Source organism: Dermacentor albipictus, chromosome 4, assembly GCF_038994185.2.
Source record: "Dermacentor albipictus isolate Rhodes 1998 colony chromosome 4, USDA_Dalb.pri_finalv2, whole genome shotgun sequence".
Taxonomy (NCBI): domain Eukaryota; kingdom Metazoa; phylum Arthropoda; class Arachnida; order Ixodida; family Ixodidae; genus Dermacentor; species Dermacentor albipictus.
The window spans coordinates 148888141-148915336 of record NC_091824.1 but is presented as its reverse complement, the minus strand read 5'-3'; the positions used below and the strand labels follow the sequence as shown (position 1 = coordinate 148915336).

The 27196-nt window shown below is 44.5% G+C and overlaps 1 protein-coding gene across 2 annotated transcripts; it reads left to right on the top strand.

The window, feature by feature from the left end:
* Window positions 1–7485: 7485 nt before the first annotated feature.
* On the top strand, window positions 7486–26916 carry Ppcs (phosphopantothenoylcysteine synthetase). 2 transcript variants are annotated; one of them, XM_065432162.1, is made up of 7 exons: window positions 7486–8284; window positions 9529–9617; window positions 11397–11533; window positions 15828–15916; window positions 22418–22537; window positions 23710–23775; window positions 25789–26916. In XM_065432162.1, the coding sequence occupies exons 1-7, from the start codon at window positions 8144–8146 to the stop codon at window positions 26035–26037; spliced, it is 891 nt and encodes a 296-aa protein (XP_065288234.1). In that variant the 5' UTR covers window positions 7486–8143; the 3' UTR covers window positions 26038–26916. The 2 variants fall into 2 exon arrangements, with proteins under 2 accessions (XP_065288234.1, XP_065288233.1); XM_065432161.1 differs by having other exon boundaries at window positions 15828–16051.
* Window positions 26917–27196: the final 280 nt, after the last annotated feature.

Genomic DNA, 27196 nt, shown 5'->3' with positions numbered 1-27196 from the left:
TCCGCAGGTTACTTCGCGTCCCGCAGACACGTAAACTATATACGCTGTGTTCATGTCATGCTTTCAATACTCAATTTTCGGGTTATACTCTTGTGCTTTGACAATTATTTCGTCTGCGTAGAAGATAGCACTACGAGCAATGGAAATATTTTAGGTAGCTTTTGCAATGAAATTGTGGCACGCACACTGGATTTTTAGATATATCGAACAATCTCATACGTAGGTCTGTGTTCATAGATGCTTCCGCAATCCTCGCTCTTTTCCGGAACTCTGAATAAGCAGCCTGGGCGCAGCCTCGACCAGGTATATGTAGCATGGTAATGAAAGTCCCATAGAAGCCTATACATGTCGATCCTTTAATTGCGGCTCGCGGCAAACCTCAACGCCATTTGCATTCAAGGGGCCGACTGCTCGGCGGAAATGAGGCAAGTTGGGGAAGGGTGTAATGTTATGCAAGTGACTGACTTCCCTGCTGAAATCAACAGCATGCAATTAACAATTACATAGAGCAAGTAGGAAAAATAACACAATGCATTAACACTGATATGGAATGTATTTTGCCAGACAGACTGGTAAGGTCATCCTTGATTCATTTCAAAGAAATTAGAACAGAGTCGCACACACGAAATTTTTTCCGCCCCTATTTGAGTAAACGCGTGGTACATTTATTCAGGAGAAGTACGATCTCTCAATACGTTCAGATAAACGCGTAACATTTAAGTGAATACGTGGCACAGCAGGTGTAACGTGGTCCGATAAAGAAACAATGGGCGCTCCAAAACTTCCCTGATTACGCTGGGAAGCATGCTGCCTTGTGTGCCTTAGCCTTGACGAAGAGAAACGAGTATCCTCGCCGCCAGGTGACTCCTCTGACGTGACTTCGGAAGAGACAGATGTGCCTACTGGGCATGTCTTCTCAGCGCGCCAAAGCGATAAGGTTGAGTTCTCGCACATTTGGTTTAAAATTGTTAGACGAGCCATCTAGTTATTTCTTCTCGCGTTCTCAGTTAAGTGCAGACAGGTAACAATTAATTTTTCATTAAATTTTTCAACAACACGACACCGTGTTATAGTACATGGTAATGGTTGGTAAGAGTAGCCCTAGCGTGGGCGTTGTACGTAGTGTGGGTGTGTATATCCCGTGGGAAGAAACGCGGTTTGAGTCGGTAGACGAGACATAGGGGACGGAGTTCGTCTGTAGTATGAGTGTACTGCTGTCGCGACTAGACAGTTTAGAGCAGGAGAAGGATAAGCTAGCGAAGCGGGTCGGGAAGCTAGAAAAGGAACTGAAGAGGAAGCAAAGGAAGGTGGTAGAAGATAAGCTAGTCAACGCAGAAATTAAATTGAGGGCCACCACTTTGCAAAGCAATGGTGGAAGCTTCGGCGCGAGCACCGCGAACAGGGCTAGCTCCGAAGCGGGAATATCGTAGAAAGCTGAAACTGCCGCGCCGAAAAACAGTGGCGGACATGTTAGTGATCATAGGCGCCGACTATGGCAGGGCTCCAGGACCCCCTCCAAAGGGTTCACCGCGGCCTCAGGTGTAACTGTCAGCAGCGAGGAGCAGAAACAATGTCAGGTTGTCTTGGCTGGGGATTCCAACATGGGTAACATAGAACCGGTGATAAGAGAGAAAGAGTAGATGCGGACGAGTGAGTCCAGATCAGCACGCTTCCACGGAAACTGCTCAGGCAACTGAAAGCGAAGTCACGCAACAAGTGTAGGACACACTGAAGAAACAGCACCTAGTGGTAGAAGTTCGGCAGGTGTTACGCTCTTGTAACACAGGAAGGCGAAAGCCTGCTGCACATTCGTAACACATACAATCGGGGTTAGACTTCTTTGTAAGACATATTGGTAATGCATTAAATTATACAATCGGGGTTAGACTTCTTGCAAGACATGATGAGCCGCAATAGGAAGTAGACGTGTTCCATTAAGGGGGCCTCCTCACTAAGACGCAGCGGCACGCGCGTTTTCCGCATTGGCGTACTTGCGCGGCCGTCCTCGCGCGCCACAAGAGCATGCACGCGGCCCCATCGCCTTCGCCAACAAACGCTGCCGCCGCTCTGACTGTGACGTCAATGCGCAGAGCGCGGGCGCCCTCTTTTCTGCGCAACAACACCTGACACGACAGCAATTACTAAACTTAAAATTCGGCAGACACTTAAGACTGCTTACGTGTGCGTGTGCGAAAGCATTATACCTTTTGTAGACCTCGGAACGTCATCAACGCGCTCATTTTATACATTCATGACGTGACGCCACCTCTTCGGCACCGTCATGTGTGGAGCCCAATGACGCACGCACTAGTCAGTGAGGTGGCTTTGACGTGACGTATCCAATCAGGCGCGCACTAAGCACAACTTTAATGAGCGAGAGCCGTGGACCAGCCGTGGGTTTAGGGAAGCGTGCTCGTCTCGCACCCCGGAGGACAGGGTCCGATCGCCACCCAGACCGAAATGTACCAAATTTTCTTTTCAAAGTCACTAATTTACCTGGTGTTTACAGTAGCCCCCCTGAAGAATGTGACGCCAATCCGAGCATTTTTAACATGTTTTTACTCACGCAGTAGTTTCGCCAAGGGCCCTGCCAATATAGACACCTAAGGCGTTCGCCTTAATAATAGGAAGACTAATTGACGCACTGCAGGGATCATGAAGCAAATAGCTAAAGATTGTAGCGATCTCAGGAACAATTCTAGGATAGGGCAAGTGGCTGAATGCACGGTGCCTGAGGCTGAAAAACAGGGTGTGAAAATCGAACGGGAGTAAAAACGAAGATCTGAAAGCAGCTACTGTCATTTTACTATCATCGACATCAACTGGCAAGTGCACCGAGCAGGACGCGACAGCGCTTTTGTGCGTCATAGGATACACTTAGCCAGTGTAGCAGCACCGGTTCGACGTCGACTCGCGGCACGCGTAGTTTTAGAGCGCAGCTCTTTGGCGTCCGTTCCTGGGTTTCGCGTCGTCGTCGGCGTTGTCGTCGGCCTCGTAAACAGCTCCGCCCCCCTTTCATCCCCCCAGCGCTAACAGCGACCGACTGATACCGCTGGATGCCGCTGACGCCGCTAGAGAGTCAAGATAACGTGACTGCATAGAACACCGTCGCCGCCATGCAGAAAGAGGAGGAAAGGGTCCCCCCCCCCCTGTTCTTGTGTAGCGGATAGGGTGCTCTTCAGTAGCCGACGCGCCGGTTATTTCATGTAGGCCCCGGCACGTCGACGAATACGTGACCACCTTCCCACGGCTAGACCTGGCTATAGCGCTGCGGAAGCGAGGGTATCATATTGTTTGTGTCGGCATCGGCGGCGTTGTCCCTGAAACCAACTCCGCAGCTGGGGCTGACTCACTATCGGCGTCAGCGGCATCAGTCAGTCGCTGCTATCTCTTCCCTCCTCCCTTTATCGTGTTGTCCGCTTGCTGCGCGCGCTTCTGCCCCCATCGTTTGCCGCTGGGTGTACACGCCGCCCCCCTCCCCCCCTCTTCCTGCGAGTCTCCGGTTGTCAAAGCGCCGGCTCGATCTTAATTCCTTTCTTCGCTCCTCCTCCAATGCAACCCCTGTGCGGTGGCAATCAGAGAGCCAGATCGGTGGCGGCGGATCTGTATATGTGCACCGCCCGAGCCGAAATTGCCGCTGCCGTTCGCCCTGTGCGGTGGCAATCAGAGAGCCAGATCGGTGGCGGCGGATCTGTATATGTGCACCGCCCGAGCCGAAATTGCCGCTGCCGTTCGCCACTGCGAAATTATCTGCCAGTTCTTTCTGAGCCATGAGCGAGACGACCGATGGAAGTCCTCCGTCTGCTGCTGCTGCTGCTGCTGCTGCTGCTGCTAAACGAGCTGCCAGAGCAGAGGCCCAGCGCCGTCGCCGTCAGAATCCAGAGGTGCGTGCCGCCGAAGCAGAAGCTTACCGTCGCCGCCGTCGAGAGGATCCAGGAGTACGCGTCGCCGAAGCAGAGGCTAAGCGCCGCCGCCGAGAAGACCCTGCCGTTCGCGCCGCCGAAGCGGAGGCTCATCGCCGCCGTGATAGCGCATACATGTGTTGCTCGATTTCTTTCCCTCAATCTATCGAAAAGGTGAAACAGCTTATTTGCTGCGCTCAAATTTCGCATTAGGAAGTAACGTAATCGTCGGTAATTTTTTTTTATTCTTAGGCGACAATCGCGAATGTAGATTAAGTATTGAATGTAGTGACACACCAGCAAGGAGCAGAATTGAGACACGAGGAGTTAAGAAAAGACGCACAAAGGGTAATTATAGAGACAGTAAGAAATTGGTTCATAAACATGCATGGTGATCGTATTTAAGTAGAATATAAGGCGGGAAATTTAAACGCAGCTGAATGACATAAGTTATTAGCGTTTATGGCTCGACCGAAACGTACCTGCGAGATTTGTACCAGTCGCCCTTTATTGACAATTTTGTATGAAAATGATGTAACAGAGAATAAAAGTGGCATGTAAGGAGCATTTGTGGACTCGCGGCACACGGGAAGGAAGAAAGAGGTGGCTGGACACATAGGCGTGGCCTACTTAACAACAGGTAGCGATATCAGAGATCAGGATAAAGAATTCATTTATTGTATTAGAAGCGATAATAATGACTTCAGGAAATTGGGTTAGCCGATCTTAGTAGGAGATACAGTCTCGTTGTAGAGGGGGTGAAGAACTGGACAGCGAGTCACGAACTTTTTATTGGGCGAATCTGTGCTCAGCAAAGCAAGTTACTCAAAGCACAACGATAATGGTGAGCATAGTCGACGATCGTCGAAAATCTTATCTGCGGATCAATTAGCGCTTCAGCTATTTATACATCAGTCGACGTAAATTCCAGCGTAATCGCAGGTGCTCGCGCGCCTCCGGGGTGCCGTCTACGTGAAGCGGAGGCCAAAGAGGTGTGTTGCCCCAACCGAGGGGCCGCAAAAGTCCAAACACCCGGTATTTGCTCAAGCCCCAGGATCCCCTTTTTCCTGAACACGGCTAAGCCGCGCACGGTTAGACGCGGGAGGGTCCAAGCCTCGTGTGCTCGGGTACGTGGTGTCGCAACTCACCAAACGCCTGCTGAATGAGACGCCCCTGCGGGAGATGAGCAAGTGGTGCAATGCTATACGTTTACTTAGGTAACTCCCAGAGGAGTTTTTGCGTAAATTTTATTCTCACCCTTACACTTGCACAATTTGCGGTAGAGCTCATGATAAGAACGCACCCTGCCCCATAGCGTGTCAAAAGATGACGGGGATAATAGTGAAGAACCCATCACAGCGACGCCCCACTACGTTAACTGTAGGAAGAATGGTCACCTTTCCACGGACGACACCTGCCTAACGAAAGTTAGGATTGAGAAAGTCGTCAAAAGCAACACGACTGAAAGCGCATCCATGGTAATGTAAACAGCCGCGGCAGGACACAGGTTCTAATGCACCCCAGGACTTCTCTACTCGGAATCATACTCCAAACCACCTTTCGAACTGAGGTAGCATTGGAAATAGCAACTCTATAAACTCCTGCCCGCATCTTCTGCACCGATGGAAATCCAGTGAACGGGCTTTGTAGCGTTTAACACTAACGTCCAAAGACAGGACGACCTTCTGAAAATACGGCACAGTACCGCACAAGCGAGGAGACTAACCCGCCAACGCTGGTACGAGCACTATACGCCTCTTTTAATGAAAGGATCGGTGCGCACAAGCTCTGGGGGATATACAAAGCGATGTTTGAACGTATCGAAATCGAGAATGCACTAGCCATTGTACTGTTACGCATGAACCAGACACCTAGAGAATTACAGCTCAATGCTGCTGAAATATTCTTTCCTCAACACGCCTAAACACCTGCCGTTATATGAGCCAAGACCGGTTGCTTCAACGTCTGATATGATATCTGGATCTCGGCTAGCCTGACGCCAAAGTCGACACACTTCATCGTGATACCAATTCCTTAATCTAGCTGGTAAATCATCTGATCGATTAGAAAACATGCGTACCATTTTACTAACACTCTTCACTTGAAGACCAGCTGAATGTATCATGAAACATCGTTCTAGCGCACAATTGAACACGGACGAGAAGAGAAAGACAACACGAATGCCGGACTTCAAATGGTAGTTGAAGTCCGGCGTTCGTGTTGTCTTTCTCTACTCGTCCGTGTTCAATCTGGAGTTCAAGATCTGGAGGCAACGAATGGGGCTACACAGATGCGCATGTCATGGCGGAATGAACAATGCACCACCATGCGAGTAAGGAGAAAAACAAACCCTGGGACTTACTACGTCAGTCCCCAACGGCAGAAAGCCTAATAAACTTCAAGCACGTGAAATTGTAACGCGATGGTATTGATAAAAGAGAAAGCTGGGAAACGTACACCACAAGCATAAATTCCTATACTCAAGAGGCGAAAGTATGGAACAGGCGGCGAAAATTAATCAGTCGGCAAACTTATCTTTTGTCTTTAGTCAATGGTCAAGGCAACAGCCTTAAAGACCAGGCCAACACACTTGGACAGCATTTCGAGAGTGTGTCTAGCTCTTCAATATATTAACAGTCATTCCAGAAGCATTAACAGCAGAAAGTAAGGCACTGAGCTGTAAATGTAGTAGAAGTGAACCGTGCAACCATCCTTCCAATGATGCCAAGTTCTGAGCTTCTTTGAACGGTGGTGAGACATATGCACCAGGAACTGATAGAGTCATGTACGTAATAGTAAAACGTCCTTCATCCTGACACGCAGATGGAACTGTTGTCTCCTTTCAACATTATCTGGGCAACACGAGGCATCCAATTGGCATGGAAAGAGACGATCGCATTGAAGCATGTATTCGCGACGCTTTCATACGAAAACAGTTCTTTCTTGGCGTGTTCTTAGACGTGAAAAAAGGCTTACGATACCACGTGGCTGTACTGAATGCGGTATGTAGTGATATGAACGAGCGGAATGTGAATGTGGCGGTATGAGTACCACGCGAATGCGACCAACTCATTATTGCTGACTCTCCTATAGCATGATGAACACCATAATTAATCTCAGCAACATGCATTCGCCTTCCTTTTCTGAAGCGTTGCGAATTGAACATAAGTGATGTTTTCTCGCAATGTATTAAAGAATTAGAGGTTGCACTTCACCTTTTTTGCTTGCTTAACATGAAACTGTACTTTAAGTGCACATTTTTAAGGACTAAAGTATTCATTTGGGCTATTTTTGTTGACGAGATCTAGTAACACCGGTTACCTTGCGAGCCCTGCGTTGCTTGTCTTGTACAAAGCGGCATGAAACAAGGGTGCATTACAATGCATTTACCTCATCTATATTTCGGCAAACTGAAAACAATGCATGAAACTTATTCAGGAAAAGTATCGTTTAGCTGCGCATGTAAAAGTTTAGGTATTTCTCTTCAAAGAGATCGGCATTCCGGGCAAATTTAAAGTAACAAGCCAAATTTTTTAATATGCTGGCCACCAAGGTTGCTTTAGAAGTTCAGACAAGCCAATCCGTAGCTTTGTGCGGTTATTGCGGCTACTGCGGTTAGTTTCGTTTATATTGTATGTGTGAATTTCGATTACAAATCTACCGCCTTTTGAACTTCAGCTTCCTATGAAGTCCTCCTCCAGTCGCCGGGGAGTCTAGGGTAGCCACTACGATGACTGGTCCTTGAATCAACACTTGGTCGCCCCAAGATAGCGTGTGTCGCGCGGCCTTGTTTCTAGTGTGACCTGCCTTCGCCAGCGAGATCGCCTTCCTTGTTCACAAACTGTGTAAATAGCGCGTCTCGATAAGTGTGACTCTCTTGGCGCTTGCTTGCGGTATCGTCAAAATATATAGAAAAAAAGCGCAGGGGCGCACTCGCTGCAGAGCGATCACTGTTTGTGCGCATCGTGCAAACGAACAGGCACTAGTGTGAGGCTGCAGTCCTCGATTGACTCAACGCGCCAAGCGGCGAATCAGCTGGCCGAGCGCCGGAAAGAAAAATCGTAATATGACGACATGAAGGGGAAGTCGACCGCAATTCAGACGTCGGACCGCGAACGGCGACGTGCGACGGCGAGGCGTGTGCGACGCGGAAAAAGCTATTCATTTGATACCAGCTGCAGCTGCGCCCTGTCGTTGGGCGCACATTCTACTACGGCTGCGCTAGGTGCTTGCGAGCTAGTATGGCATCGAACGAGACCGAGCAGTGGGACGCCTTTTTTTGCACGAACAAGCCGCCGGCAGATTACGACGAGCAGAAACGGCATATCGATGAGTTCTGTTCCGCGTTTGCGGACACCGACGAGCGCGTTGTGCTGATCACGGTAGGTGTACGTACATGTATGCGCGCCTGTGGTTATTTATGTGTGTGCATCGAAACAGTGCATCGACCCGCCGTCGATTTCCCATAGACGGATAAAGCACGTTTGTGCAGCCAGATTTCGTTTGTTTTATCTTGTTACTTCTGGAAAACGTTTAATTCCGGCATACGTATTACGCGTACGTAGCACAAACCTAGGGTGAAATGTGCCATGTGTTTCCACCGTTTTCGTCGACGCATCGTGGCAAATGCACATCATTAAGTGTTCGTTTCTGTATCGTGTCTCCGTGCGAGAGCTTAACCACATGCGCTCTTTGATTTAACCTTGCGTGTAGCGCCGACTTCATGTTCAAAGCACGCATCTAACAGCGCTGCAAATATGCTTAGACATTTAGCACTTAGTCTACTCAACAAATCTGATGCCTTGGTTTCTCTAGCATTTATTAATTGCTGTCTCTAACTGCTATTGCAAAATTGCCATCTTAATTACTTATGTATAACTCAACATCTCTGTTCAGCACAGTTCTTTTGTGAGAGCACAACGTACACACAAATTTTGGACTGGTTCATCTCCTGTAAAAGAAAGGTCCCACTGCATATGTTTTCGTGGCACTGCACCAACGGGGAATACTGTAAGGCTTTTGCGGAACTAGACATATACTGTCTTATTTCATTAATAGGCAGAGAAACAGCATAGTGCATCAAAAAGTGGCAGCAGCAATTGGCCACTTGGAGGTTACACCTTTAATAATGCAAATTTAAAGCAACGCAGCATTTTGTGGAGTAGAGCATTCAGATGTGTTAATCATGTAGCACGTATCACTAAATTTATTTTTCTTGTGGAAAATATAATAAATAATAGTGCTCGTCAAGGTTTGGGTGAGGCAAACATGTCATGGGTGCTGTAACGACCTTGCTCACAGTAAACACTTGCGGCTTGACCTCCACTGTCTAACGAGAACCAGTGTGCACAATCGATGTAGCACAATGTGAGATGCTTGACGTCTTGTAGAGATGCGAGGTGTCACCTAGCCCAAGCTCAACTTTATGCAATAGCTAATCAGGGGTGCATTCGAGCATTTAAAAGTGGCTTTTGTGCACTTTTTATGACTGACACCAAGTTTTCGGCATCTGGGCATCTTGCACCACTAGTTCTATTCGATGTATTTGTTGTTGTGTAAGCTGTGTTTCTTTGTTATTCATGTGTTTTGTCATTTTGCCCTGCCAACCGTCTGCATTTCCTGGCAGTCTGGAGGAACAACTGTACCCCTTGAACACAACACGGTGCGATTTGTTGACAATTTTAGCGCAGGAACCAGAGGCTCTGCATCAGCCGAGTATCCTTTCTTCTGTGCTTGTGTGTGTGGGCATGTGTGTGTATGTGTGTGTGTGAATTTGTAAGGGCCTTTTGCTTTTTGAAGGAGAGAAAGAAATAACTCTTAAAAGATTAAGTGAATGCACTAAATGGCCTTTCGGGTTGGTGCAAAGTATAGGAATGCTTTTTTTGCCACATGACAACCTTTTATGAGCAGAAGGTTATTTTTCACAGCCTAGTTCAGGTAATTAATGGAGTGCTTCGGAAATTATAACACCACACAAGTGAAAATTATTTCAGTTAGCACAAACACTGGGCTTTATAACACTTAGACTGATAATTTTATATTGTGCTGGGGAAACCTGGCGTTTTAGTAAATAAGAACTCATGTATTAGCTGTACTAGCTATGAAAGGAGTATATCAGCTGCCGTGGCTGCTTAGTGACTATGGTGTTGGGCTGCTAAGCACGAGGTCGTCGCGGGATCGAATCCAGGCCACGACGGCTGCATTTCAGTGGGGACGAAATGCGAAAACACCCGTGTACTTAGATTTAGGTGCACGTTAAAGAACCCCAGGTGTTCCAAATTTCTGGAGTTCCCCACTACAGCGTGCCTCATAACCAGAACATGGTTTCGGCACGTAAAACCCCATAATTTAATTTAAGGAGTACATTGACTTAGTTTTATTTTCATGGCTGCTGCTAGTGATAATGCGAATGTGAGGGCACATGTGCTCTAATGCAATAAAGTCTTTTTAAAGCTTAGTCATCTGAAGAAAACAGGTTTTAAATGTGCTCCTTATGCCTTGCCTTATAGTTTACAATGAAGAAAGCATTTACCGTCATGCCCTACAGAAACAATAAGGCATGCACATTTAGCTGTTTCCTGCAGTTCAGAGCTCTGTAAAGGTTTACGAGACACAGAAGTTGAATGAAAAAAGAGAAATAACAGTTTTTGCAGTAATACTTGTGTATCAGCAGGGCTCGTTGAAGCTGAGTTGTAATTTTCCTGTTTCACTCTGCTCCATGCCTTGCTCACTCTATGTTGGTCAATTTGTGTAGAGCCCAAGTTCCATGCACTAGTGCCTATGATGGCACATCTTTGACAAATGCAACTGATAACTGAATCCACTCACTTTTTCAGTGCAGCACTGGGGCGAATTACATGCAGCATTGACCAGTAGAGAGGTGTCAACAAACTATGCAGTGCACGCTTGTTCACTGTGGCCACTTTTGTGTGCTTTGTCACGCTTTCAGCATTTTCACTTGCAATCTCCGGCGCTCACTTCATTTTCTATTTCTACTCTTTTCAGTACAGTGTGGCTTGCATTGTGACGAGCCTGCCATTTCATGATTAACTACTATAGAAATAAACAGCTGGCTTCTTTGTATCGCCGTTTCCATTCTGGCAGTTCTTCACCTGTGTATAAACATGCATCTTTGTGAACAAATTATAGACTAATCATATGCTGTACATGGGCATTCATTGCTCTTTTTCTTAGCCATTTCTTCAGGCTTTTGGGACTGTCTGGCCAGGAAATAATCCACTATGAAGCTAACAGCACGAAGTCTGATTTCTCTCTAAGCTCAGCCACAGCTTCTTGAACTAAGATTGCACTTTACATGTGTGTCTGCATGCACTGCAGTGCTACTATTAACTCTGTGCACTGCAATGTCCTTTTTTATCTTCTTTGTGTCTCAATTTGTTGTTGTACCCAGACAGCCCATCATGGTGTGTCAGTAGGTACAGCATTTCTTCCTTGGTGAGAAGAAAACTGCCTTGACCAAGCTCAAACCTCAAGGTACTTTCTGGATCAAGGTTATGCTGTGCTGTTTCTGTTCCGATCAACGAGCCTGCAACCATTTGTTAGACGGTTCAAGCCTGGTGAACTGCTCAGCTACCTCCAGTTTGCACCTGGTGATAACAATTGCATTCAAGGTGAGCCAATAGCTTTGACATATTGCTTTCACCTGCTCAAATGAATTGTTTTTATAAACAATAGTATCATTAAATGCCAACTGCAATGAAATTTGACTGTGGCTAAATTGGTTATAAATGATCAATATGTACTTTTGTAACAGTGTTGTCAAAGTCGCAGCATTGATAATTGTCAAGCACCTGTAGCAGATATGCAGCAGATCTCAGAAAATGGCCTTCATTTTCAGCGCACTTGCAGGCACTGCTTGGTCTTGCAGGTCATGCTACAGCGGTGTACTGGGTCTCAATATCAAAAACGCCTATTTTTGCTAGCTTTCTGTGATGCATCCACTCATATTTCGAACGAAAGTTTTGCATCTGTGCTATATTGACGTTAACTGAAAGTAGGATTTTTGTGTGGTGTGAAATTTCATTGCAGTTGACCTTTTAAGCTCACACTGGTAAGTTATGTATTTATCTAGAGTGGCAAGCCATGTAACAGGGAAGTCATGGTAGGACTTACCTACTCATAATTTCAGCACGGTAAGCTAACAGCCTAGCTTAAGAAAAAACTTTACATTAAGGCCAAATACAATTTCCCGAACATGCTAAATGCAGATATGCTGTCATTAGAAAACCGCTGGACCGGTGTTAATTAGATTTGTTAAAATTAAGACAGAAGTCTGAATCCTACCAACTGAGGAAGCAGAGTTCTCATTTAAGAATTCTAAATATATTACAAAAGTTAAAATAAATTGGTAGAGTTAAAAAAGACTGATACACAGTTTACAAATCCGTAACTCTACACTAAAAAAAAAGATATCACAGTTCTGTAAACTGAATGTGTTTGGGTATTTAAAGCAGGCAGTTGCGATATATATGTCTTCAGCTTCTTTGAAATCATTGCAATGCTTACAAGGGATTTGCGAAAGTCCTACTCATTAGTTGTATATTTCAGAGCAGTGTATAGGACATCAGTTTTGTCCACATGAGACACCTCAATAAATGCAGTTTGCAGAATTTTTGCATCATTTTTATTGCAGAGTTAAGACAGTTGTCAACTTGATTCTTCAGTTCTTAAAGATATTTGTAACCTTCAAGAATATTGTAAAAGAACAGTTACTGGCCTAACTCAAGAAACTACTTCCTAACCTCAGAAGAGTTGTTGAACCTTTACTTTTAAATGCAGCATATCTTATAAATATCAGTGCACTGGATGCCAAGAAAAACATTCCTCCATAGCCTTATGTTTAGATAGGAGCTCCTGAGGTACAGCTTTCTTTTAACTAAGGTAACGTTTCTATATATAGCATCCCTTTAATGTCACAGACGAAGTGGAGGGCTTTTATTACAACAAAGCTCTATTATGTGGAAATATTCTTTCCTTGTATTTTGGACATTGCTGGCCCTTGTTGCATTTTTTCTTGTGTAAATGTTGCCACGCTTGTGTACCTCTTTTCCTCGTCGTCCATCTGCTTGACCTTCATGGTTGCTTTGTTCTTCCTTTTACTACATGGGTTTCTTTCCTCATTTTTTAAAACTAAGTCTTCCTTTTGGGCTAGCGTATCTGCTGTGGAATTCTTAAAATCTAAAGAACTATATTTCGTCATTCAAGGAGTGCATTGTGTTAAGCTGGAACAGAGATATTATGGAAACCAAGTTATAATCACTAAAGTTGACGTAACTAAGTTGTGTATGTCTTGTCAAAGCTCCTCCAGTATCTTTGTGTTCCAAGGAGCTGTCGGTTCTTCACATGTTGATTTACCTTATTTATTTATTTTTTTTAGCTCGAGAATAGAATATATTGTGACGAAGGAGCAGCTGTGAGAAATTTACAATCTTTGCCCTCATCTGTTGTTGCTGATATGATGGGACAAGTGACCGAGAATGATTTGTGTACACTAGAAACAAACTTCGTTAAACAAGACATGCACATACATGTGCATGTATGTGCAAGTTAAAATAGCAATTAAGTTGACTGTTTGCCCAAGAGTATAAAATCTCAGACACATTCTTTTTAATCTGCTGATATTACCATTTGTGACATGTTCATTCTGCTGTATTGACTCTTTTTTTTTCACCCTTTAGCTGATATAATTTATTTAGTACATTTGTACTTTGCATTTAATCATTTCAGATTTGGAAACACATAGAATATAATCAAACCTGTGCTTTGTTCATTGCAACATGAGCTGGCAAAGCAGTAGAAGAATAGTTATAAAAAAAGTTTAGGTTGAAAAGCAACAACAGTAATTAAGCCTTCCTAAATTAGACCTGCAGAGATGAGACTACAAGAAGAAGGAAAAAAGAAAAGAACTATCAGCCATAATAATGACTGAAATAAGCGCATCACAAAAATGAAAATGTATCCAATGATCGTGGTACTCGATACAATCAGGCTTATAGCAACTTCAGGTAATTTATTCTACTACAGGGTAATGCGGTCTCTCTATCATTTTTCCTGTTTTGTCAGTAATGGATTTTCCAGCAAGTGTGTCCAAAGCTCCTTTACGAAAATGGCAAAAGAACTGACTTCACCAATGATTTTTATGCCATTGATGGATTGTACAATGCTGTTTTCTGTAGGGACATGAAACTGTAACATAAGTAAAATGCAGTCAATTACCACTCCTCCCATTGTGAACTTTGACTATTGCTCAGTGCAATTGCCTTATTCAAGGCATGGCGTCTGGATTAGGAAAAAGGTTCAGGTCAACAATACAAATGATGTTTACTTGCTGTTCCATGGCTGTGTGTCAAAAAGTTCACATGGTAAAACTGACGATTCAAGAGGACTATTCATGTTGAAACCTGCAAACATTTTTATTTTTAGCAAACCATTTGTTGTATTGTGTTCACTGTAACGCATAGCCACTGCTCTATCATGGCCCATTTGCATGGGCGAAACAAGTAGTTGGTGTTATGCGTTCTCTGACACTTGAAATTTCAGTATGTTGGTTATTAGCTGTTTTTGCCTGTAGATGAGAACACAATTCATAATGCTCATTGCAGTGGCATGGGTGACACTGCTGGGAATAAAGCATTGTCTATGGACAATGTCACCTGTTTCCATAGCATCAGAATGCTTGTTGAAACATATAACATATTTTCAGCACAGTGTCAATCTTGTAATGGCACCTTTATCTTGCACCTTGCAATAACCTTACTGTCCTGATAGTTGGAATCTCGAACACGGTGTGCCCAAATTAAATGGTTATTGCAAGCAACATGCCTGCTGCAATGGCACAGTGGCTATGGCATTCTTCTGCTGAGAAAAGTTTGCAGTGTCGATTCCCAGCCATGGCATTAGTATTCTGATGGTGTTAGAAAGTAAAATTGCTTATGTGCTGAGCTTTGGATGCACTTTCAAGAACCCCATATGGTCAGAATTACTCCTCGACTTCCCACTATGCCGTCTCTCATAACCCCTGTGTCGCTTCAAGAGAGTCACATCATTATATCAACCCAATACACCGCATTTGAGACTGAATCATAGGGCAGCCCTTGCACTGCATGAAGTGGTCACCCTGACACCATGGAATGTCATTTTAAAAGTACTCATGTACGGTTTTTGCATTAAAGCAAAATGGTGGGAATTAAAGTATGGTAGATGCAGCTGTGAGTGACAAATACACATATAAAGTGACTAGACTCTAGTTTAGGCTAAAAAATAGACAATAGAAAGGCTGTTTTGACCTGTACCACAGAGGTATCAATTGCTAATAAAAGAGGAGATAACAGCAATAAGAATTGTGCACAAAGCAGTAGGTGGCATGGAAGTGTCAAACGTAAAAAAAAAAATAAGACTAAGTATAGGCTGTCATGTCGTATGTGCAGGCACAGTAGTAGAACTTATTAGTAAGTAAGGTTGATCTTCATCATGACTTTCGATCATCTTCACACCCAACACTTGAGTTGCTGAATTTTATGTAGTGTTGTCTCTGTGCTTGAGTCGGAAATGTTATACTTGTACAAGATGGGGGTAAAAATTTATGGAGCTGCTATGTTACCGAGGATGAGAAAATAATTTTTATTTTAATAGACACCCCAAAGTCAGTGGCCTCCTTTGCTGAGCACTAGCTCATGGGCTAGTTGGTTCGATATACTGAGGTAGCGGCGCAAGGGAAACGAGGATGCAAGTAAGCAGACATGTACACCATGGGCACGGAAGGTTAGCCCAGCACACGTGGCGTCCATATCTGTTTTCCTGTGTCCTCGTCTTCCTTGTGCTGCTGCCTTAGATGGAGTTCATTTAGCTGGTGGCAACAATGATCTGCAGGGAGTGAGTATATTACTGTTCCCTTGTTTTGTGCAGTGCGTGCAGATGCAGCTTCCAAGGTGCGACCCGTGCTTGAGGGTTACCAGCGGGCCACAGCAGAGGGCAGTGGCAGGCGCCTCCTGCAGGTGTGCTTCACCACGCTGACTGACTACCTGTTCTTGTTAAAGGCGTGTGCTGTTGCCCTGAGACCTTTGGGAGCCCGTGCTCTGCTATACCTGGCTGCTGCTGTGTCAGACTTCTACGTGCCCCCAGAAAACATGGTTAGAAAGATAACCTCATTATACAGTCGAGTTGTTTTTAAAAAATAAAATGATAGCTTTTAACGTCCTGAAATAACCGTATGGCTATGACAAATGCTTCTGAGGTTCCTTAACTGGAGTTCTTTAACATGCATCCCAATTTAAGTGCACCAACAGTTTTGCATTCAGCACCCTTTGAAATGTAGCAGCCATGGTTGGGAATCCAACTTGTGACCTTGTGCTCAGCAGCAGAAGGTTTTAGCTTTATACTTATTTCATATTTAGCTTCACAACCTAAAAGTATGAGCAAGATACATTATCTCTAAAATACCATTAGCATACCTGCCAACTCTTCGAACTTTTCATAAAGTTTATGAATTTTGGCTCATTTTAAAATTTTGCTAAATTTTGAACACACAGAAGTATGTTGAACTCCCCAGCTGCGGCATCTACATTCTAACAAGAGAAGCATGCAAAAGAGTGCACGTCCGAAGTTGAGAGTGCACAATAAAGAACTCATGGTGGTGAAAAAGTAGTTCAGAGCCCTTTGCTACTGCATCTGTCTTAGCCCCTATACTATGCAATTTTGGGTGGGACAATGAAGTACGTTAATTGACTATGTACATTTGGTGATGCTATGTTTTAAGTGTGCTGTGGCATTGTTCACACTTAACACTTCGGAGCATACAGAAAATTTGTTAATGCTTGCTGTGTAGCCTTTTGTACAACACTTGGTATTTGTAAATTAACTCTTGTGTTAACTTTTCTTCTGGTTGTCCATACACAAGCGCGTGACCTGCTTGTGGCATGAGATCTTAGCAGAGCTCACTGTGTTGCTGCTAGGTTTAGGTATGAGCTTAAGAGTTATTATATTGACTCTAGAGCAAAAACTGAGCAAAAAAAGTGGCAGCCACAAAGGCACCACCATGTTGCTACTCTCATTTTCAAAGCACAAGAAATAATCAAAATATGATGGAAAAAAAAGCACTTATACATAGTGTAGCAGCATCGACGCTGAGGAAGAAGAGGAGAACGGCGGCTGACTAGGGACAGGCAATTGCCTGGGAAACAAAGCGGGCGTATGGCTTAGGTCACGTGCGGCCGGCGCAAGGTGGCCGGGGAGAATAATCCACCGAGGAATGACCGTTAGGTAGAGCCTTCTGCTCAGTAAAAATATATTCCTGTTTATTGTGGCCCGTCGTCATCACTGATTTTGCATGCCACTAGATTGGTGACCACGGACAGTGGACATGACTGACAACAACTGCACCGCTTCCAATGATCAGCGTGGAACCACCGTCACGGATGACAGTGATAGAAAAATCCCTGCACCACAGCACAATGTGGTTACTCTTTCGCTGAGGTGACCCCATTACTGGCCAGTGGACCCACAACTCTGGATCGCTCAAGTAAAAACAACCAGTTTGCCATCGCGCAAGTCACATCGCAGACTCCAGAATTCAACCATTCAGTATCCTCACTGCCGCCCAAGATTGCCACTGAGCTTTGCGACCTGATCCTTCAACCCCCGGTGACAGACCCTTTCGACATCCTCACGAGCAAACTCGGCAAACACACGGCAGCGTTGGAACAGCAACGGCTACATCAGTTTCTCCAAACTGAAGAACTCATGGATCACAAACCTTCACAGCTCCTGCAGCGTTTTCAACAGCTCATTGGAGACAAGGCAACCACTTTCATTCAAGATTTGCTTTGAGAGTTGTTCCTACAACGTTTCCTTCTGGCGACCTCTAGCAGTTTGTCCGTGTCCCAGCTAGCCCAACTTGCCTACTCCGTCATGGATGCATCAAGTCTCACGGTTTCACTCGTGGAACATTCAGATGCATCCACTGTGCCAGCTTCACCCTCCCTGCAATGCCTGCATGATGAATTCCACGAGGAGATCTGCAAACTGTCAGCCCAGATCACCGCTCTATCCCCTCGACACCATGCTTGTTCTCGTGCAATTCGCTCACCGTCCCTCATCATGGTAAGGGGAATGCTGGTACTATCGTACCTTTGCTAACGCAGTGCAAAAGTGCACGGCACCTTGTAGTTTTCAGAGAAACTCCCCGCAGCACCACTAGAAGCGGCTAGCGGTGCTCAAGCCAGTCAGCCGCTTATTCTTTGTGACTGACAAAATCACAGGTCTACTCTTTTTTATGAATACTGGTGCTGAGGTCAGTGTCATCCCATCCTCAGCTGTGATTCCCAAGTGCCGGCAAGTCCAATCAAGACTACAAGCTACCAATAAGACCCCCATTGCCACCTATGGGGAACAAGCACTGTCCCACAACATCAGCCTCCACAGGACATTACGATGGATTTTCCTAATTGCTAATGTTGCCTACCCCATCTTGGGTGCGAATTTCCTGTGCAACTACAATCTCTTAGTTGACATGCACTGCAAGAACCTCGTTGATGCTATGACACCTTTCTGTGATTGGTATAGCCTCGCGAGTACCACTTTTGGTGGTCAACAACGCATTGCCGAAGTCAGTCTACACAAAACTTCTTGAGTAGTTCCTATTCTTTCTTCAACACGCCAACTTCTTTTTGCTGATCAGACATGACGTCACTCACCATGTCATTGCAATTGGCCCGCCCATCCACACTAAAACTCATAGTTTACCACCTGATTACTGCAAGATTGCACGCATCGAATTAGAACACATGCTTGAACACGGGATTGTACGGCCTTCCTCAAGCCCTTACGCATCTCCACTGCATATGGTGCCCGAGCTGTCTTATGGAGACTGGCAGCCGTGTGGAGATTACCGTATACTCAACAATGCTACTCTGCCGGACCGTTACCCACTTCCGCACATTGCAGTTTTCCCTGCACCACTGCATAGAGCAACGATATCCTCCAAGATAGACTTGGTGAAGGCTTACTATCAAATTCGGCAATCATCACACCATTTGGACTCTTCAAGTATGTGCGCATGCCTTTCGGCCTTTGCAGTGCTGCACAAATGTTTCAACTATTCATCGAATCAATAACAAGATGACTACCTTTGTGTTTTGCGTACATCGACAATTTGCTTGTCTTTAGTCACGATGCAGAGTAACACATCCAACATGTGGGCCAACTCTTTCAACGCCTCGCCGAATACAGCCTTACTATCAATAGGGCGCCGTGCATATTCGGTGCACTCGAGTTGGACTTCATCAGTCACCGTGTCGACAAGGACGGCGTCCGTCCCTAGCCGTTAAAAGTCGAGGCCATACAAGATCTTTCTCAGCCATCTTCCACCAGCAAACTGCGAGAGTTTCTTAACCACGTTAATTTCTACAACCACTTCATCCCTCACTGCGCCGCTTTTCTCCAGCCCCTAACGGATATGCTCCAGGGCAACAAATCTAAAGCAACTGAACTCATTTGGTCCCCAAGAGGACTAACTGCTTTTGATACCATGAAGATCAAGCTGTCTCAGGCAACCCTTCTCGTCCATCTGAGACCAGGAGCCCCACTTTGCCTCATGACCAATGCGTCCAATGCTGCAATGGGAGCAGTGCTTTAATTGTTCGCAAATAATGTCTGGCAGCCCTTTGCCTTCTTTTTTCGAAAACTCTCATCCACTGAGATTCGCTACAGCACATTCGGAAGAGAACTCCTCGGAATGTACATGGCTGTACGTCACTTCAAACACTTCCTAGAGGGTCGAGAGTTCCACATTAAGACATACCGCATACCTTCGACCTTCGCCATTCGGTCAAATTCTACCGAATTTTCACCACAAGAAACACGCCATCTCACATTCATCGCGAAATTCACAACGGACATAAGGCACGTGCTCAGAAAGGATAATGCCACAGCAGATGCTGTCTTGCGCTGTGCCTGTTTGATCACAATGAATAACAACCGGGTTAGCATCGACTTCTCTGCACTTGCTGCCCTGCAACAAGACGACACAGAGGTAATTGTGCTTCATAGAAGACCTGGCACCTTACATCTGCGTGATGTCCATGTTCACCCCACGTCCAGTCGTTCTACTCAATTTCCAGTGCATCGTTTTCGATGCCCTTCATAAACTGTCCCACCCTGGAATCCGAGCCACGCAACATCTGGTGACAATGTTTCGTCTGGCTGGGCTTCAGCAAAGACATATGCGCCCGGGCGCGTGGTTGTCTGGTATGCTGACAATCGAAGGTTCATCAACACACAAGGGCACCTATCGGCTCATTTTTTCCATCATCTGAACAATTCGACAAGGTATAAATTGACATTTCGGGGCCATGACCACCATCACACAGGAACACCTACTACCTAACCTGCATAGATCACTTTACCCGATAGCCAGAAGCTTTCCCTCTACCCGACATCTGTACTGAAACATTGCAAACGCATTTGTTGCAGGCTGGGTTTTGCGATACTGCATACCATCTACTATTAAAATTAAAACTGATAGAGGACGCCAGTTTGTATCGGCACTATTCAATAACCTGCTGACCCTTCTAGGCACTTCTCGCGTATGCACCATGGCATATCAACCCATTGCCAATAGTCTTGTTCAACATTTTCACCGCTCCATCAATACCTCACTCAGAGCGCAATCTGACACCACTCACTCGTCCACATCACTACCGCTGGTTATGCTGAGTCTTCGGGCTACACTGAAGCAGGATCTGCACTGTATGCCTGCCAAGATCGCTTTTGGAGCACCACTGCGCCTTCCAGGGAAGTTCTTCCACCCTACCGTTTCATTGCCGTGCCCTGACCCCACCAACTACATCAGCAGGCTGCGAGCTTCATTCTGAACGCTTCGTGCTTCTGAACTACACTGCCAGCACCACGCTGCATCCCATATTGACAAAGAGCTGGTGACTTCCTCTTACATTTTCGTCTGCTGTGACTCCACACGGAAGCCCCTGCAACGCCCTTACAACGATCCATATCATGCCAATCATCATGCCGACAAACATTTCATGGTAGACTTAAACGGCCGACAGGGCAGCATCTCCATCGATCGTCTCAAACCCGCCCTGGTTGAGGATCCGCTCCCTCAGTCACCAGATAAGCCAATTAGCCCAGAGCCAGTTGGTCCTCTGCAGTCATCAAACACACTTAAACTCCCTACACCCCGACCCAAACTCCTCAAAGTATCATTCCAGCTTCCTGCATGACTCCGTCACTAGAAGGGGCCCTCCTGTAGCAGCATGGTCGTCGAGGAAGATGAGAAGAGTGGTGGCTGGCTAGAGACAGGCAAGGGAAGGAAGGCCTAGGAAGCAAAGTGGGCGTGTGGCTCAGATAACTAGTGGCTGGCACGAGATGACCGGATGATTTGTCTGCCAAAGAATGACCGTCAGCTAGGGCCTTCTGCTCAGTAAAATATACTCCTGTTTTTTGTGGCTCATCGTCATCACTGATTTTGCACATCATAATAGCATGTACATATGGAAAAAGTCCAATTCTATATATTTTTTAGAAAGATTGGATGGCCATTTAAAAAGCATGATCTAAAATTCACGATTCATGAAAAGGTGTACAGGCGCCCGGAACAAGATGGTGCCATGATACAGAGACGCTCAGGATCATGTTGATTGCATGTTTCATCTAAATTGCATCTCATCATCTGCTCTTGCACGCCTGCACAGAGTAGCAACATGGCGGCACCTTCTGTTACCGATTTCAATGCATTGGTGCTATGGGAAGCTTTTCTAGAGTTGATTATACACATTAACTTTATGTGTTTGAGGCAACCTTGAGGGAGTGTCAAGACTAGTGTGGCTACATTGCAGGTTTTTCTGGTTGTTATTTTCCCCATGTTTTTGATGTATACACTGTAAGATGCTTTGAAAGTAATTTCACCGTCAGGCTTGAACATAAAGGCAGTAGAAAATGGCTTCTCATGAAACCAAAGATGTGCAGTACTTTTGTGATTCATTCTGTTGGAAATATGATCACTGGCATTGCTTCTAGAAGGTAGTCACATTGTGGAAGAAATATTGCATCTCAATAAGGCTTCGATAACACCTTTGCTTTGGCAATTCTTATTGTGAAAGATGCAGTGTGTTTTATGCACCATCTTTAAATCACTTTTCTTTATCAGTTCTGATGAAAGGTGTGCATGATGAAGGTGTGCACAAGTCTTGTTTTATGAAACCTCTGAAATGCAAGAAGTCTGAGGCTAACTCTGGCTGTGTTGTGTCACACCACCAAAGGTAGATCAACGAAATAGCTTTCGGGTCACACATTTTAATACTGAGCCAAGTCAGGCCATGTTCCAGCAACAGTGAAATGCAAAAAAAAAAAGAATGCAGCATTTTGTGCCTCAAGACACAATGGATGTTGAAAAAATTGAGGTGGCCAAATATAATGTGCGGTCATTCAGTATGGTGTCCTTCATAACTAAGATCAATCACTCCGTGACGGACTTGATGCAGCCTGAGCACAAGATCCATTCGGATGCTGGCCCTCTACAGCTGCGACTACATCTGGTTCCCAAGATGCTCAAGCCACTCATCTGCTGTTGGAATCCTGTAGCCTACGTCGTCTCTTTTAAGGTACTTACTGGCCTTTACACTTATTTCAATTATCTTCAATTATCTTTAGGCATGAACAAACACACATATGAGATGGGTGAAACAGGTGCAGCATAGGTGGTTAGACAATGGTTAGACAAGTTTAATAAAATTTGAATAAATATAACGTGCAATATATATATACTGTACCGACTATTGACCAAGATTGACGTTCGGCTTTCTTGGTATAGCATATAGTTACAGTCATAAAGCACTTGAAAATATGGGGACAAAGAAGAAGGACAACACAAGCACTCTTGTTCTGTCCTCCTTTGTTGTCCTTGTCTTTTCTAACGTTTAATGCCTGTTACTGTGCATTGGCCCCCTTTGGTGAAGATTGACTGACTTGTATGTCATGGTTTGTAACTTGACACCACTAATGTCACTGCAGCTAAGGCAATGCACATCTCTGGTTCTCTTTTCATGTAATACCTAACCCACCAATTTCGCTTATACCGAGCTTTCCACGTGAAAGCTTGACTACAGTTTTGATGTGGTCTCATTACAATAAGTTCATACAGCATGGATGAGTGTTGCATACAGTTCTGGAACATTGTACAGGTTTGCAGGAGTTTTGCACAATGTCGAGGGCATTAGAGGTAGTTGGGGGGAGTAACTGCAGTCTCAGTAAATCATTTCAGAGATAGAGTAATCATTGAATCACTGAAGCCTGCAAATATTTTTACGGTGTTTTCTTTATTAGAGCTTTTTCTATACTTCTATCTTCATCTGGTAAATTAATCTTCGTGCATTGCCAAATTTGCAAGTATAGTCGGCACTGTTTTGCTGCCTGTATACTTGAACACTGAACGTTTCTGATCAAAACTTGAAATTTTCAAGAACGAATTGAACTTACTGAAATATTTTTTTTGATCCAAAGCAGAAGTACTGATCTCCATGTATTCCTTTACTGCACGCATTTAGACATTTCCCATTTGGAGCTGCTGATTAGAAAGCTCAGTTAGTTTACAGAGTATGTCTCTTTTGATAATTTGCTCATGCACTGTAATTAAATGTATGTTGTGAATTGCTGGCTTCATTGAAAGTAGGCATAAAGCCATAGTTATCTTCTGATATCGGGCATGAAGTGTAAATAAAGTCAAGCAGGGTTCCCCATGGAACAGTGAAAATTAGGTTCTCTTGTTTGTTCCCAGCTGGAAACGGATGACAACATTCTGCTGGACAAAGCAAGGAGGGCTTTGGCTAACTACAAGCACAAGGCAAGTGTTTCTTGAAATACTAGAGATAGCATAGCTTAGCTACTACAGTCATCAGAGATGTGTCACAACCAAAATAAGAAACACAGCAACTTTGTTCTAGGCAAAAGTAGGCAAAAATCGAACAAGTGCCGACTTGAAATGCATTTCTTAAAACACACTATAACTTTGTTTCAGTGTGGTGCTCTACTTGTTCTCTTAAGCGGGTGCACTATTAGGCTAAAATTAAGCACTTGCACATCGTTAGAGCTTTCACTTGGAACCACAGCGTTACCGACATATTCATAATTGAATCAAGCATGCATCTGGCTATGTACGTGGACATGCACTGCTTAACAAGCGTGTACAGTTAGTTTTACAAAGCAGCGCCTCCTAAACTTTTGAAGGCTTACTTTCTCTTTTCTTGTTACTAATTCATTTCAGTTTGCTTACTATATACCAAATAATTTCGAGCAAGCACACTATTTTTACTCTTAGAGACCTTCAATTTTTGTTGTTGCCATATTGAACTTGGGTGGGTATTAAGCCAAGGACCCCCTACACAACTGTCCCTCAAAGCCTGAAGGGGGAGGGAATTGCATGCTTGAGTGAGTGAGTGAGTGAGTGAGTGAGTGAGTGAGTGAGTGAGTGAGTGAGTTAGAGTGAGTGAGTTAGAGTGAGGGAGGGAGGGAGGGAGGGAGGGAGGGAGGGAGGGAGGGACAGAAGCTAAGGTACATAGGCTGCCAGGCACACATAGCAGAGCATTTGACAGGCACCATGAGCTTTTCAATATAATTGTTTGCAAGCTTGCACTTATTGTATCTTTTGTCTCTCTTCTGCTGCATGTTTTTGCATGGCATTCTACTCCGAACTTTTAGATACAGTTAAACCTCGATATAACAAACTTCAGTATAACGAAGTATTTAACTTTTCATAACCTCTTGTCCACAGAACACCATGTATTTAGAACCTCAATATAAGGAAGTGTGTTTATATGCGATTTCAATGTAACAAAATTTCACTTCTGCCACAAAGGAATGCCAAGACAATAAATGGAAACTTTCGCAGACGCGTTTGGCGTGGTCACGATTTCTGGCGCGTGTTTCGGCGCTGGCTGCGCATGGCTGTAAGTGCGGCTCAGCGCATAGCAGCCATGCACCCTAATTTAAGAGTAATCCGCCACGTGTGCAAAGAGTGGGCATGCCGTGATGGCGTGGCATCATGTAAGGTGTCTTCCCGTGCATTTAGTATTGAAAGTTGTGTAATCGAGTTTCGGTGACTCATTGGCGCGAGAGGCAAATGAAGCATTTGCTCCCTGCTGCCCACACTTTTCATGATAGTGTCATCCCAATGCTGGCGACATGTGGCTGACTTTGCTTAATTTGTACCGTCGATGTGAAGGTATCGTTGACTCGGTATGAAGCTGTATCATTCGTCACCGACTACCAAATTCATCAAGATGAATTTTTTGCTCATTCGAATTTGCCTTTTTCGATTGCCCGATAATTCGGAAAATTCTGCGGCCCTTTTCCGTGTAAGAAAAATTGATCGACAACTGTGCTTAATTGCTTAAAAGGTCGAATTTTAATACAACGAAATTTCGACCATTTTATTATATAGAGGTTGAATTTTATTTAAAAATGACCAGATAATTCTTGTCAGTGTGCCATGTACATTTGCATCCCACCTGTATAACATCTTGGAATCACAAATGCTGAGGCAACTACCTGTGTTTAAAAGGTGCTGCATACCTTCTTTTGTTTGGACCTGTGCTCTACAATAAGCACATGTGCATGTCATGTGTCAAACGACAAACCACTGTGCAGTTTCATGATGTTAAATCCGACAATTCCTTAAAAATTTATGTTAGGTCAGATTGCCTAACTCCACAGTTTGAAAATGGTGGTTCTCGCATATATCGATGCCTGTGAAAACAGCTATGGCATGGCTTTAGGAATGCTAGCATCCACAGTCTTTTTCCTGTGAAATTTCTACGTGGTCGCGTCCACTACTCACTGCAACCTTCGTTTCCCACAGCTTGTGATTGGCAACGAACTGCACAGCCGCAAGCACAGGGTCGTCTTCGTGACCAGCGAGGATCATGAGGTCATTAACCTGAGCCCTCAGCAAGTGGCAGCTGGTATAGAAATTGAGCAGATCATTGTGGAGAAGCTCCTGCAATATCACATGGAACACATCCACAAAAGCTCAGCGAGACGATCCAGCACCGACCTCACCGTGAGCACGACCGGAGCAAGTATTAGTGGCAGCAGCACAGAAGCATAGTGATTGCCATTACTAACAGCTCAGCGAGAAACTTTTCACCACTTCTGCATTTTATTATGCCCTGTTGCAGAAAAAAAGGTTGTGTTTTGTAGTTACCATATATGTGCACATAGTATACAGGACATTTGATCCATACCCTGGCTGGTATGCCCATTTTGTTTTATTGCATGCTACCTGCATAAGTTCTGCTATGATCTGCCTAATCAAGAGAAACTGTGCCTACCATAATTTGCTGTAATTTCTTGCATGTATGTGCTAAAGCAGGTCGTTTCCACAAAGGAAACATAGCGTGCTATGGTCTGTGTCATAATATGTTATAGCGAGTTAGCAAGAAATGATTTGCATAGTAGAAACAAAAAACATGTTTTGCTGCTTAGCATTTGTTATACAATGCCCATTTTGTCCAACTGCATTTTCCCCTGAAGCTAGTGGCATCTGTGTCATGTCCAGCATGTTTTGTAATTTCGGTTAATAGGTTATGCTAAAAGTTATTGACAGTCTTTGCCAATGGACTTAACATGTACGCAGTTTTGTAATATTGAACTCATCCACTTCATACAGACATTGCTTAGCACCATCTCTCCTTTTTATGCAAAAAAGTGATAATGTACCTCTATGATGACATAATGTTCCACGATTTAGTTTATAATGACGAACAATTCCACAATAGGGTTTTCTCCAACTTTTAATAGTAGCTGCTCGATTTTCATATCGAAAAATTATTAGATATGTCCTAGCCGGGTGCTTTTCACAGCCCATAGTGAAAGTATAGAAAAATGTCGCAGTAGCTGCTGACTGCTTTCTTTTTTTCAATTTTCGTTGTGCATCATGCACATCACGTTCAACACATGTCAAATAAAAAGGAGTTGCTTTTGCTCATTATTTACTTTACACAAGGGTGAGCCAAACGAAAACCGTAAGAAAAGGTAAGTGCCAGTAGCATATAAGTTGGTAGACATGTTCCTAACAGTGTTCCAGACGTTCACTAGGTGGCAGCATCATGCGCATGTAGAACCACACACACAGGAACAGCTTAAAAATGGCCGCCTCACTAGCAGCTTACATCAGGGAGGAACAGCGTTTCGTTATTCCGTTTCTGCATAATGAAGGTGTGAAACCTATCGAAACTCATCACAGAATGAAGGTCTTGTAAGGTGAT

Excerpts from the sequence above, each read along its gene's own strand:
- Ppcs (XM_065432161.1), top strand. The coding sequence starts at position 8,144 with ATGGCATCGAACGAGACCGAGCAGTGGGACGCCTTTTTTTGCACGAAC. Across the intron at positions 9,618-11,396 it reads AGAGGCTCTGCATCAGCCGA|GTACTTTCTGGATCAAGGTT; the intron begins GTATCCTTTCTT and ends TCAAACCTCAAG. Across the intron at positions 11,534-15,827 it reads TGATAACAATTGCATTCAAG|TGCGTGCAGATGCAGCTTCC; the intron begins GTGAGCCAATAG and ends TGTTTTGTGCAG.